Source organism: Budorcas taxicolor, chromosome 11, assembly GCF_023091745.1.
Source record: "Budorcas taxicolor isolate Tak-1 chromosome 11, Takin1.1, whole genome shotgun sequence".
Classification (NCBI taxonomy): Eukaryota; Metazoa; Chordata; class Mammalia; order Artiodactyla; family Bovidae; genus Budorcas; species Budorcas taxicolor.
The window spans coordinates 28,867,100-28,881,888 of NC_068920.1; the positions used below are offsets into that span (position 1 = coordinate 28,867,100).

The following is a 14,789-nucleotide window of genomic DNA, read 5'->3' on the forward strand; positions in this document are numbered from 1 at the left end:
ATGTGCAAATAAAATTGAAAATCTTAATTAAATGCCTTTTTCAAAAGAAACTAAATGACCTAACTGACTCAAGAAGCAGAAAGAAAAGCTAAACAGACTAATACATAAAAATGTAATTCAGAAAGTTACAGAATGCCTATTAATATTTAGGGAAACAAGGAAAACAAAGAGCAGATGGTTTTATGGTTGCATTTTTTCTAAAGACAGCAACTCACTGTGCCCCTGAAGATTCAGTTAAGTTCTGTAGAATAGAAAACCCAAATGGACAGTGACTGAAACAAGTTCTCTCTCTCATGAAGAAGCAGTCCAGATGTCGAAGTACAGGAAATCCGGTCTAGGGCTGGTATGGCAACTCCATGAAATTGCCAAGCCTTCCAGCAACCCTCGCACTATCCCTAGGATCCAAGGCAGTTTTTAAAGCTCCAGCCATTACACCTGCATTCCAAGCTTTAAGATGGAAAGAGAGACACGGAACTAGAGGAAAGGGCATGCATTCAAGAGCTATCTTTTACTACCTACCCTACAACCTTCTGCTTTAATGTGATTAGCCAGAACTTGTCCAAAGCCACATTCCTCCTTGTCCACCTTGATGAGGCAGTAATGAACTTGGGCAGCTTAGCTCCACCTTGTTAGAATTCTGAGCAAGATTCATCAGAGAGCTACAGGGAATGTGACTCCCACACCCACCCAACCCAATGTCTCACGTCAGTCTGGAAAACCCTCTCATAGCAGGCAGAATCTGGGCAGCATTTGGTACATATTTAGCCAAGAAACAAAAGAAGAAATGTCCTCTGGTGCCCCTTCCTCATACCTTTTTGATACCCCATGCCCTGTGATTGCATGAGGTGTTAGGTATGTGAAGGGTATGTGGTGCTACAGCAGCAGACCAGAGACACAGGAAAGAGAGGAGTAACAGGACAGCAACTGAGAGAAGCAGAGACACAGAAACAGTCCAGATGACGCAGTGTCTGTTCTCATGTAAAGTTCAAATTCCTCACAGTGGCCTAGAAGGCAGATTCTGGCCCACAGACCTTGCCTTCCTGGAGTAATAGTCTGCTCTTCCGCTTCTCACCTTTCATATACAGTAGCCTTCTCTTTGGTCTTAGATAATGCGAAGGTCATTCTGACCCAAGAGCCTTTGAGCATATGTTCTAGGATCAGAGTAGTCTTTTCCATATCTGCCTTTTCTGAAGCTGGGTGAGCTCATTTCAATCACCAGCTTGGCAGATAGGAAGTATTAGGGAATTAACATCCCAGGAGGAAAACTTCAACTGAAGAGGGAATGGTGTGGGTGGATAAAACTTCACCAAATGAGCTTCAGACAAACAATTCTGAGACTCCATGGACATCCAGGAAATGGCAGCAAGTGCTCAAAGTGGGAAACAGGTCAGTAATGCACTTGAGACTGCCTTTTCCACCTTTTGTGATAGAGCCCCTCTATTCCAGCACCCTGCATCCTAGTTACCACCTTCTCTTACATCCAGGTCTCAGCTCAACGTTTCAGTGACATGGGACTTCCCTGTGGTCCAGTGGCTAAGACTCCATGCTTACCATTCAGGGAACCCAGAATTGATCCCTGTTTAGGGAACCAGATCCCATATGCGACAATGAAGAATGCTGCAACTAAAGATTCCACATGCTACAACAAAGATCCCATGTGCCACAATTAAGACCTGGTGCGGCCAAATAAATAAATAAATATTTTAAAAAATAAATTTTCAGAGACAGCAACTACTGCTATCTCCCCCTCTCTTTTCCTTTTTCAATATATAAATATGGAAATAGCTTTAGATATGAAATGATTAAATTAACATATATTTTATGGAATACTGTAAAATACAGTAATAATACTCTAAGTTCTAAGCAATGCACACTCCAAATCACCTTCCCCATATGTATGTTTGATCTTGATTTTTTTTTCCCTCAGCTTTTCCCCATGGCATTAAACATTATGTTAAGATGTGGTTTTAAATGACTAGTGATCTTATAATCGCACATACACTCAGTTGTCTGTTTCAATTTAACTAATATTGAAATGAACGTCAATGTATGTAAGTAGGTTTTCACTTATCTTGTTTTTCTCGGGTGAGTTTTTGAAAAAGAATTTCCGAGTCACAGTATATGAACATTTGTTTAAAATACTACTGATATATTCTTATCTCCCTCCTTCCCTTTCTTCCTCTTCCCGGACCTGCCTCTATGTTTCCACAACTCTCACTGTCATCAGTCAAACCCTCTAAGAGCTGGGAACCTGGAGGGACTTTGATAATGTGGAAAACCATGGGCTGGGGAATCAGACTGGAGAATCTTTCTGAGGAGATGGGAATCGAGACTGCTAAGTGAAAACATCACTGGAGCCTAGACCGCTTCATTAATCCTCATTTCTGTTTCCTAATGTAGGAAAGGGAAGGATATAAAAATGGACAAAATGGAGGGGAGAGGGGGAGAGAACAAGGATCTGGATATATCTAGGATTTGGTATAGAGCATGGGTTGCTTCTCTTGAAGGACAGGCAGAATTGACACTGTTCTAGAAGACTAATTCATGGCCATTCACTAAGCATGTGCCAATTTTTGATGAGTATCAAACCACCTGAACAAACCACTACCATTTGTTCACTTACAATTCTGTAGCTCAGCCAGTGGTTCTCGTAGTCAGGGTTAAATTCTGCTGGGCCTTCTCAGGTGTTTCCATCAGCTGGAATGTTGACTGGTATCGGTTGATATGGGATAGCCTCACCTGCAAGTCTGGCAATTGGAAGGCTATTGACTTGGGTGCTTTAACCTCCAACAATGAGCTCAATGTCTTTCATAACGTGGGAGTTTCAGGGTTGTGAGAGAATCAAGATGTGTACAAGCTGCACTATGCCAGGCTATTTTCAACCATCTGCTTGGGTCACATTTGTTAAATCACTTGGTCAAACCCAGATTCAAGAGACAGAGAAAAAGTTAAACTCCAGTTCTTGATGGAAGGAGAAGCTACAAAGTCACATTGCAAAGAGCAAGCGGATAAGATAAATTTAGGAAATTTTTGCAATTTATCCTAAGAAACTTGATGCATAGTCTCAAAATCTAAATTAAGGATGGACAGAGATACAGAGACATTCTGAGTCCCTAACCCTCAACAGACCCAGTGCCTGTTTCTTTCCACAAACAAGATTTATTAGAGCTCTCAGTGCTGTCAGTAATTACACTTTCTTCATCCACACAAACAGCCTCAGTGCCTCGGATTCTGTGAGAACTGATCCTCACATCCTTCTCTCTCAAACTTGCACATGCACACTACCAGCCTGAAGTGGAATCTCTGCACTAGTTTTTTGGGACTCTCAGGGAGGGAACACGGAGAAGGCGATGGCACCCCACTCCAGTACTCTTGCCTGGAAAATCCCATGGATGGAGGAGCCTGGTAGGCTGCAGTCCATGGGGTCGCAAAGAGTCAGACACGACTGAGCGACTTCACTTTCACTTTTCACTTTCATGCATTGGAGAAGGAAATGGCAACCCACTCCAGTGTTCTTGCCTGAAGAATCCCAGGGACAGGGGAGCCTGGGAGGCTGCCGTCTATGGGGTCACACAGAGTCGGACACGACTGAAGCGACTTAGCAGCAGCAGCAGCTGCAGGCAGGGAACAAGTGTTTATGCAGCAGCAGGGATTGAAAACGCAGGAAGCTCCACACCTAGGCACTTCACCCCAATCGTCCCTTCTTCACCAGGAATAAGGGAGACGAAGTGATTGTTGTTCAAGAAGGTGCTTGATTAGAATATTAATGAGCTTGTGGACCATAGACTATGCTAATCTCCTCTCTTTGAGTTTATCCTGATTTCCCCATTTTTTTCCAAGTAAAAACGATCCAATCTGTGATGTTCCAAGAACTAGGTGTTGCCTCAACACTGTAGTCCACAGGCAGGGCCTCCAATCTTCAAAGCTCCCTCTCCTTCCCATGTCTTTTATTTTAGCCATCTGTCCCTTTTCTCCAAGACCTAAATTCTCTGAGGATGGGACTGAATTTTTTCTTTTTTTTTTCAATCTTGATGCCACTCCTGAATCTCTGCTTTAGTTTGCTGGACATCCTGGATCCATTAAAGATATTAGGTAAAGTTTAAAAATAAAATGATCCAGTTTCCTAAGGTCCAGTCCAATTTCTGATTTTAATGAACAAGTGACACTACCTCTCTGGGTCTCCACCTCCTCAAGTGTAATAGTGGGCAATAATCCCAGGTTGTAGTGAGAAATGCTCAGGCACAAAGCACTAGCTATACAACAAAATAGACAGGCGTTTTTGTTTTTTATATAATGATTGCAAAGCCCTTTCATACTTTTAAGACTTGCTGAAGAGGAATTCTTGGGCCACCATCACTTAATCTTTGTGGCATCCTGGGTAATTCAATTATTTCTCTGGGCCTTCCGCTGCTTCAAAAATATTAACTCGAGAGATCGACAAAGAACATTCACTACTGTGTGGGACTCAGCCCACTTATGTGGTTCTCAACCATTGAAGCAAATTCCTAGAGATATTTTAAATAATTTAGGGAAGCCTGGTGTGCCCCAAATTAAAAAGGGATGTAGATATAACGGAGGGGAGCTCAGGCAGAGGTCTGACATTCTTGAGATTCTGCGGGTAACACGGAAGAGTCTTCTCCCCTGGGGGTGTGGTCAGGCATCACTTCTTTGGCCTTACGCAGGCCCACCATACCCCCAGATGAGCCACAGATGACTTCACCACATCCCCCAAATCCACGGATCACTGTCATTTCTCTCCAGATGCGGGTCCTGGGAGGAAGGAGGGGTTCAAGGTCTCGCCCCCAACTCGGGCCATGTGTGTCCTCCCCCCACAGCTAAAGCAGGGCGGGCAGCAGGACCCGTGGGGGTTGCCCTTTCGCTGCGGCCTCCGTTTCATTTTCTGGTGGCCGGCGCTGTATGGAGTCCAGGACTCCGCGAATTCCGCGAACTGGTGGGGGCTGTTCTATGAGGATGAGGAGAGGAGGGGGGTTTAAGTTGCATATCCTTTCCCTGCCATTGTCCGTGACGTATTTCAGGTAAGTTCTGAAAGGACAGGTCACGAGTTTATTTCTTAAAAAGCTGTTTTTCATGTTTTGTTTGTTGGTAAGGACGAGACTCGTCTTTCCTCATTTGTGATTCTTACACCCGAAATTCGGTTGTTCACGAGACGCGCGCGCAGAGAGCAGCAAGTAAGCCGCCGCTGTGAAGACAAATCCATCGAGTCGCGTCCGCCACAGACCTAAGGCGAGGAAATCTCGCGAGGCCGGATTCCAGCGTCACCAGCTGTAAGCAACGCAGCTCAGAGCCAGGGCCCGCGCGCCGCGTGGGGTCCCGACCTTCGCTCACCGCAGAAGCCCCGCCCACAAAGCTGGCCCCGCCCCTGCCGCCGCGAGTACCGTTACCGCCCCCGCTCCCCCTGCTACTGCCTTTACAAGCCCTACGTGTACCCCATGCATAACTTGTTTCTCGGCTTCTCTGATTGGCCAGCATTCTTGGCGCAGACCCAGTATCCTTTCACCTGAGAGTTCACTCCGCGTCCCTGGTCCAAGTGAGGGTCTGAGGCTGGAATGCAGCAAGCATCTTGGGGATCTCTGCTGATTCTTTTTTCATTTCTCTCTGAGAGCGAGAACTCTAGGAAAGGAGCTGATCCAGGTGGACTCTTCAGGTGACGAAGATGGAAACCCCAGGTCTGCCAGCAAGAAAAGAGGCAGGGTGAGTAAAGACAGTCCTAGGGTGGGGTGGCAGGAGGGCGAGGGTGAGGCTGGTGTGGAGTCCATGAACCTGCAGTTCCTTCTAGCCGCGCTTTGTAGTTACTGTTTTGTTTTGTTTTCCTGTGAAAGACTTCAAATAGAAAAGTACAAAAAATAAGTAGTGGAAATCTGAGTATCCAACCCCCAGATTTTTAAAAGCTATCATTTGACTTACTGCTTCAGATTGTTTTTAGAGAAATAAAAAGGTGACACGCTGAGGGAAGAACACCACCTATCTCTCTTAGGGGTATCCATGTTTCTGAAGATAGGTTCTATTCTCCCAGTAACTGCTTTTGTTAAAAATATCAAAAAGTATTTTCCCTAAGATTAGATGGATATGACATAATTTCCATGAATTTTTAAGGTCAAGCAAAGCAATATCCAGCACTCCCTGGTGTCCTTGGGTGTTCCCTTGTGACTCAGCTGGTAAAGAATCTGCCTACAATTCGGGAGACCTGGGTTCGATCCCTGGGTTGTGAAGATCCTCTCGAGAAGGACAAGGCTGCCCACTCCAGTATTCTGGCCTGGAGAATTCCACGGAAGTCCATGGGGTCGCAAAGAGTCACACGATTGAGTGACTTTCACTTTCACTAAAGCAATATTAAATGCTGTCTTGCTGCACTGACCTTAAATTCTGTCCCTTGCTTTTTTTCCCCACGTGGTATTGATTTTATCTATGTAGACGCACACAGTGTAGTCCACCCCATTGAAAGAATAAATCATAATGTGCTCCCGTGTCCCTCTGTTGAAGAACATTTAGGTTGTATACTTCCACAGTGTGGAGAACTGGCAGACTCTGCTACAGTGATCTCATGCTATTTCTAAGATGTTTCCCAAAGACCTTTCAACATATGTGTAGTAAGACCTTTTCTTGTTGCTGTATGTCTAATTTTTCTAAATCCTATCTAATCCTAGTGCTCCTCCCTCAGGTGTGTGCATCTCTTCCTCTCCTCCCTCCCATCCAGTTTACCTTTTCACCCTCCCAGTGGTTCACTTCAGTTCAGTTCAGTCGCTCAGTCGTGTCCGACTCTTTGCGACCCCATGAATCGCAGCACGCCAAGCCTCCCTGTCCATCACCAACTCCCGGAGTTCACTCAGGCTCGCGTTCATCGAGTCAGTGATGCTATCCAGCCATCTCATCCTCGGTAGTCCCCTTCTTCTCCTGCCCCCAATCCCTCCCAGCATCAAAGTCTTTTCCAATGAGTCAACTCTTCGCATGAGGTGGCCAAAGTACGCCCAGTGGTAGACTTTCAGATTCCAACAGTTACTCTTAATAAGTGCTGCCAGGTACTCTGCCAGGTACTATTGATATATATAGGATATATCAATATGATGTCACCTAGGATTCAAGTAGCATAGTCCTTAACCTCAGGGTTTCCCTGGTGACTCAGATGGTAAAGAATCTGCCTGCAATACAGGAGACCTGGGTTTAATCCCTGAGTCAGGAAGATCCTCTGGAGAAGGGAATGTCAACCCACTCCACTCCAGTATTCTTGCCTGGAGTATCCCATGGATAGAGGAGCCTGGTGGGCTACAGTCCGTGGGGTTGCAAAGAATCAGATACAATGATCAACTAACTCTAGAGAGAGCTAACTCTAGCTGCTCATCAGGAACCCTAATTTAGACCAGGTGGTTCGAGTTGGAGATCCTATTTGTATGAAGGCCCAGGGTATGTGCTGGGGTGGGGAGGGAGAGAAGGGAGAATCTAGAAAGGGCCTGTTCTCTAGCTCTTCCGATTTACTTGTTTCAGTAAGTGTAGTCTTACCATTAAGTATTGATCTTTTTAGTTTTGTCTAGCCAGTATTTTCTTTTGAAATTAAAGTGTTCACTAAAGTTTAACATGTTTATATCCCCATAGTCATGAATGAGTTTATCTGATAGCTTTTCCTTGATAGATAAGCTGATAAATGAGGACAATGTGAAACAACCAGAATAATGGAACTTGGAAAGTTGAAGGGTAGCTTTTGTTAAGGAGGGCAGCTTTTATTTATTTATTTATTTATTTTAATTTTTACTTTATTTTACTTTACAATACTGTATTGGTTTCGACATACATTGACCTGAATCCACCACGGGTGTACATGCAATCCCAACATGAACCCCCCTCCCACCTCCCTCCCCACAACATCCCTCTGGGTCATCCCCATGCACCAGCCCCAAGCATGCTGTATCCTGCATCAGACATAGACTGGTGATTCGATTCTTACATGATAGTATACATGTTTCAATGCCATTCAAGGAGGGCAGCTTTTAAAACCATAGGCTAAAATAAAATTTAGAGGTTGTTTTTAATTTTAATTGATCATGCCACTGTTTATCCCCTTTTTAAATATATAATAATGAGTTGATTATACAATTCTTAATGTTGTATTGTGCTTAATTATCCTAAAAATAATTGTCACCCCCATTCCAGCCAATAATATAAAAAATCAACTTTATTGAAGGATAACTTATACACAATAAAATGCACCTGTATTAATTATATGTCAATGAGTTTTATAGACCAGTATGTGTAGTTACCACCTTAATCAAGACACAGAACATTTCCATCAACTTAGATAGTTCCCCTGTGCCTCTTTGTAGGCAATTCCCTGGGCTATATATCAACTTGGAAAGAATTAACATCTTGACGATTTTAAGCCTTGATTAGGGTGGTGGTAAATGCAAATGTACATTTGTCAAAACTCATCAAGCTGTACATTTAAATTCTGTGTAGTTTACTGTATAAAAAGGATTTCAATGAAATCAAAAATAAAGATCAAAATAAAAACTACCTCAGCTACTACCTCTTATTATTGACCTGATTCATAATCATCAGAATCATTTGGCTTGTACATCTTTTTATCAGTAGACTCTGTGTTTGAGGTGCTGCACTGGTTCATTACTTTCTTAATATCTCAAAACCAACCAATTGATGCTTGTCTCTGTGATGTGGCAGGATGAGGAGAAGGGTCACAGCCAGACAATGAGAATCAGCAAAGCACCTGTGTCAGAGATTTTTTAAATTTTTGTTAAGCACAGTCCCTCTCCTCTTCTTCCTGGATTTAAAGTTAGACTCCTGCTAGGCCCTTCTCGTCAAATGACTGAATACTAGTTTGTAGAAGGTAGGCAAAAGTGGTGTGTACGCCTTCAGAACTGCCAGTTACGGTTCTCCATCTTTTTTCTCTTTAGAGTCCATGGGTCAGAGACTATCCCCAGCGCATCCTTGGAGCCATGACCTGAAGAGAGACAAGCCACAGACTGGAAGGAGCTACCTTTGCATCACCACTGGAGAACAGTCCCCCCCCAAGGGATCTGGAGAGAAGTCTTCTCTAATACCCACTTTTAAGTCCCAGTTGTATCTTCTTTTATTCTCCCAGCACTCAGTGTAGTTGAGGAAAAATTCTAGATTTCCCATAATATCTTGGTCATGAAAGTGAAATGAAAGTTACTCTGTCATGTCTGACTCTTTGTGACCCCGTGGAGTGTAGCCAGCCAGGCTCCTCTGTCCATTGGAATTCTCCAGGCAAGAATACTGGAGTGGATAGCCATTCTCTTCTCTGGTGGATCTTCCTGATCCAGGGATCAAACCTGGGTCTCCTGCATTGCAGGCAGATTCTTTATTGCCTGAGCCACCAGGGAAAAGGTCTTTATGTATATGCAAGGCAAAGCAGATCAGGACCAGGAGAGCAGGCTGAGAGCTGTAAGACTCCACAGGGTAAGGGAGACCTTGTAGAAATGCAGAGCAGTGGTGCAGAGGTGAGCATTGGCATCAGGATGGGTCTTTGGGGCATACCAGCATCCGCCAGAGACCGGAGGGACTATTTAGAGAAATTGATAAAAAAAAACTTTAGGTTACTTATTCCTGTCGCAAAGGGTTGGGCTTAGAATGATGGGTAAATCAGGCATTAACATCTACATTTTACTAATGAAGAAATTAAGTTTTATAGAGAATAAGAGTGTTTGTTTTTGTACCTGTTCCAGTACTTAGTTCATAGTAGATATACAGTAAATATTTGTTGAGGGAATTCCCTAGTGATCCAGTGGTTAGGACTCTATGCTTTCACTACCTTGGGCCTGGGTTAGATCCCTGGTCAGAGAACTAAGATCCAGCAAGCCAATAAATAAATAGGTAAATAAATAGATAAATATTTGTTGAATGAGTGAATGATTCTCTAGTCTAAGACCTTTAATGGTTATGCCTTCTACCAAGAATTGAGAACTTGCCTAGTTGGTGGTATATAGAGGGGTAGGGGACTGGGAAGGAGGACAGATACCTTGTAGTTGGGTACAGAATGTATGTGCTCTCTGGTGTCCCCTTGGCCCTACCACTCCCCATTGCCTTAGGACTCATTCCATTTACACATTGTCATCAGACTCCCATGGGCTTTAGTTGTGTGGAATCTCTTCCTATACTTCTGGAGTTGTCCCCACCCCTATCAGTTTGCCCTCTCCCATCTCCTTCCCATTGCCTTTCCCACCTCTCCCTCCCATCCTGCCATATCTATCCACATATGTCTTCTGTATTTTTTTTTTAATGTTATAAGCATAAATCCTTAGGCAGCTGTGCATAATATGATGCACCTGGAGCCCTAAGCAAAGAACGGAGTTGTGACAGATACACCTTCTACAAGTCTATGTTACACATAATAAGATATATAAATATTGTAAGGGCCCCTGTGGCTCAGATGGTAAAGAATCTACCTGAAGTACAGGAGACTCAGGTTCAATCCCTGGATCGAGAAGATCCCCCAGAGAAGGGAATTGCAACCTACTCCAGTATTATTGCCTGGAGAATACCAATGGACAGAGGAGCCTGGTGGGCTACAATTCATGGGATTGCAAAGAGTTGGACATGATTGAGCGAGCAACAGATCACATCAAATATTATTGTACCCTGTGGTTATTAGGCAAACACAATAAGCAGTGCTTAAAAATTATAATGTAAACCTTATAAACATGTCAAATTTTATAGTTATTCTGTGTTTACTAGCTGCTATTAACTATCTGGGCATCTTGTATGAGTTAATTTTATTGTATTTTTTTATCTCCTGCAGGAAGGGTTGGAAGGCATTGTCTTTAAGGAGCTTTAAACGTCCATATCCAAAGCTCTGTGACTGTATGATTACTATTTGGACAGATAAAAGCTAAAGCAAGGGAAGTAGGGAGTGATACAGTTGCAGGGTGAAAGTTGCGTGATGACTGGGCAGAGTTCTCCCAGAAACATCTGGGACCACTGAGACCCATTTCTCTGGAAATCTTGAGACCAGATAATTGGATGAAGCTTTACATCCCCATCCTATTCCTTTCTGGTTACTTTCCAAATTGTCACCTCGTGGTTATGATCCTCCCCACAGTCTGCTTGTTATCCTCTCCACTGGGACCCCAGGGTCAAAGGATGACATCCCTGATACATACGTCACAGTACATACACATGTGCCTGTGGGTCCATGAGGTGTGGGAAGGAAATTCTGTCTGCATCCCTTCCTGCAGGGCTCAGGCCTTCTCCGATGAAGGTTGCTTTTTGAGGAGGTCTCTCCTGGAATTTCTGCTGGGTTTGGGAGCCAATCCCCTCCCCATGCTCCGCCTTGGCAAACAGATTTCTCCTCCCTCCTCATTTCTGTTTTGCCACCATATCAGACCTTGCTTTTACCCAGGACTTTTGCCCTTTTTATAGAGAAAACCAAAGCCATGGGTAGGAACTCCTCCAACATGCAGTGAGATTTATGTATTATGTCTTGCTGAAATATGGGAGATAAAATAATGAAGTTTTGGCCTTAACTGGGTTTTGTTTTATAGCTGGAAGACAGAGAAACATGATTAGTAAGCTTTCTACTAGCCATCACCTTTGTAATTCATGCAATAATCCAAACTATATGTTCAGTTCAGTTGCTTAGTCATGTCCACCTCTGTGACCCCATGGACTGCAGCACGCCAGGCCTCCCTGTCCATCACCAACTCCTGGAGTTTACTCACACTCATGTCCATTGAGTTGGTAATGTCATACAACTGTCTCATCCTCTGTCGTCCCTTTCTCCTTCTGCCTTCAATCTTTCCCAGCATCAGGGGCTTTTCAAATGAGTCAACTCTTCGCATCAGGTGGCCAAAGTATTGGAGTTTCAGCTTCAACATCAGTCCTTCCAATGTATATTCAGGACTGATTTCCTTTAGGATGGACTGGTCGTATCTCCTTGCATTCCAAGGAACTCTCAAGAGTCTTCTCCAACACCGCAGTTCAAAAGCATCAATTCTTCGGTGCTCAGCTTTCTTTATAGTCCAACTTTCACATCCATAAATGACTACTGGAAAAACCATAGCCTTGACTAGATGGACCATTCTAGGCAAAGTGATGTCTCTGCTTTTTAATATGCTAAGTTACAAACCTTCAAATCAGTTGAAACTTAAATGTGTCCTATCTGATAACAAATGTAATAACACATTTAAAGTTTTTTAAAATTAGGATTTGATAGAAAATGTTAAATAAATTTGATAAAAAAGTAAATATAGTTCTTTTTGTCCTAGTAAAAAAAATTTTTTTTAATGGGTAACCCTGTTTCTAGTCACTTAGAAGTAGGGAACATGATGGTTATTAAAGGCCTCCAATTTCCACCTTCTCTGTTGTCAGCCTGCCATCAGCCAGAGGCCTCCCTCTGCTGGACAACTCTGGGAACACACAAGATCCTCATTCCATAATTTCTTCTCTCCTTGTTCTAGGTGAATCCATTCCTTTGGGCGTCCTCTTGAAGGTGCTCTTGAAGTCCTGCACCCTGACATTTTAATATCACCTTTGTTTCACTTGAATTCTAGAAGTATCAGCTTGTTGTCTTTAGGAAGGCCCCCTTTAGCTGCAAATCTCTTTCTAAAGTGAAGTGAAGTCGCTCAGTCGTGTCCGACTCTTTGCAACCCCATGGACTGTAGCCTACCAGGCTCCTCCCTCCGTGGGATTCTCCAGGCAAGAGTACTGGAGTGGGGTGCCATTTCCTTCTCCAGGGGATCTTCCCGATCCAGGGATCGAACCCGGGTTTCCCGCATTCCAGGCAGACGCTTTAACCTCTGAGCCACCAGGGTCATGAAGAATCAGACATGACTGAGCGTCTTCACTTTAACTTCACCTTCATGCATTGGAGAAGGAAATGACAACCTACTCCAGTGTTCTTGCCTGGAGAATCCCAGGGACTGGAGAGCCTGGTGGGCTGCCGTCTATGGGGTCGCAGAATCGGACACGACTGAAGCGATTTAGCAGCAGCAGGCACAGAGTGGAAATTTCAAATATTATCCAATCTGGGCAGTTCCGACTCCAGGAACAGAGAAATCCCTAAGAGCTTTTGGGCTTTAGCTCTCAAATTCCAGGTCAGCGAAGTTCTCCTGAGCCTGGCGGGAAACTAGCTGACAACCTACAAATGGTCCCCGGGTAAGTCGGCTGAGCCTCGATGGCGCAGCTTGAGGCTTGCGAGGCCTACCCGGTGAACTCGAAGACACCAATCTGAGCGCCGGTCAGCCGGCAGATCACCGTCGTTCCCAAGGTCACCTTAAAAGCATTTCAGAGCCAAAGCCAACTTAGCGAGAGCAGTATGGCCCAAGAACCTATGTCCCAGCTTGTTTCTGACATACAACTACAAATGGAAGCTTCAGGTTAAAACGGGACTAAGGGAGATAGTTTGAGGCCCAAAACACCAGCTTCTAACCCCACAGCGTGAGTTTAACTTAGCCTCAAAAAGATTCTGATGTAGAGCTAAGAGTGCCTTGCACACATTGTATTTGCATGAGGGCAAGAAAAAAAAAAAGTTGTGTGGTAATAAAGCTCTTTCCCTGAAATAAGTTGGTGGCTCTTAAAAGAGCCGTTGGTTTATTGGAAGCAGCTTCCAACCAGAACTCTTACTTCTTCTTGGGTGCTGCCTTCTTGGGCTTGGCAGCGGTCTTTGGCTTGGTTACCTTCACTTTGGCCCCTTTGGATTTCACAGCCTTGGCTTTGGCAGGGCTCTTGGCTACTTTTTTAGGCTTCACAGCCTTAGGCTTCTTAGGACTCTTTGAGGACTTCTTTGTCAACACAGGCTTTTTAGCCTTTTTTGGAGTCTTGACACCTTTCTTGGCAGCAGCCGCCCCAGTGGCCTTCTTGGGCTTCTTAGAAGCGCTTGTTATCTTGGTCTTCGTTGCCACCTTTGTGGCGCTGGGCTTGGCATCCACGGAGGCTACTTTCTTGTTGAGCTTGAAAGAACCCGAAGCGCCCGTGCCCTTGGTCTGTACCAGGGTGCCTTTGCTCACTAGGCTCTTAAGACCCAGCTTGATGCGGCTGTTCTTCTTTTCTACATCGTAGCCAGCGGCCGCCAGCGCCTTCTTCAGCGCGGCCAGGGATACACCGCTGCGCTCCTTGGAGGAGGAAACGGCTTGCACAATCAGCTCCGAAACTGAAGGGCCTGCTGGTTTTTTCTTGGCGGCCGCTGCAGCCTTCGCAGGCTTCTTCGCCTTCTTACCAGCTAAAGGTTTCTCGGGGGCAGTGGAAGCAGCTGGAGCAGGGAGCGCGACTTCGGACATGGCGGAAGTAAGGAAAAAATAACTAAACCGCTAGACCCAACTAGGCAGTAAGACGCGGGTTGCGCCAGCGCGCGATATTTATAGGGCGGGGCCGCGCTGTGATTGGTGAGCGCTGGCGCCCGCCCTCGGCACCCTAGCCACCCCTGCACTCACGAGTGGGTCTCGCAACGCAGCCTCCAGCGGCTGGGCCCTATGGTCCAGCTTTCCTACCGCTCACACCGAGGCACCCAGACAGCATCCTTTTCCACCCCTCACCCCTCACGCCCAGTGGAGACGGAAATAATCCACTCCGCAGGGAAGGGTCCGGGCCATTTTTAAATGAGGGTGCACCAGAGGGTACGACTTTTTTTTTTTAAAGCAGGGGGTTTTTTTTGGTTTGGTATTTTTTTCTTTTGGGAGTGGAAGGAAGAGCTGCAAATAAGGCAATTGCGTAAGAATCCAAGGAGTTTCACCTGAAACCTCGCCTCTAGGAAGCACTGCCAAGGGATATCAGTTTCTAATCTGCAGTCAATTCAAAAGGTTATATCT

At 44.8% G+C, this 14,789-nt stretch overlaps 1 protein-coding gene across 1 annotated transcript; it reads right to left on the reverse strand.

Moving 5' to 3' along the window:
• Positions 1–13,604: 13,604 nt before the first annotated feature.
• Positions 13,605–14,261, reverse strand: H1-1 (H1.1 linker histone, cluster member). The gene has a single exon (XM_052649255.1). The coding sequence runs from the start codon at positions 14,259–14,261 to the stop codon at positions 13,605–13,607; it is 657 nt and encodes a 218-aa protein (XP_052505215.1).
• Positions 14,262–14,789: the final 528 nt, after the last annotated feature.

Excerpts from the sequence above, each read along its gene's own strand:
- H1-1 (XM_052649255.1), bottom strand. The coding sequence starts at position 14,261 with ATGTCCGAAGTCGCGCTCCCTGCTCCAGCTGCTTCCACTGCCCCCGAG.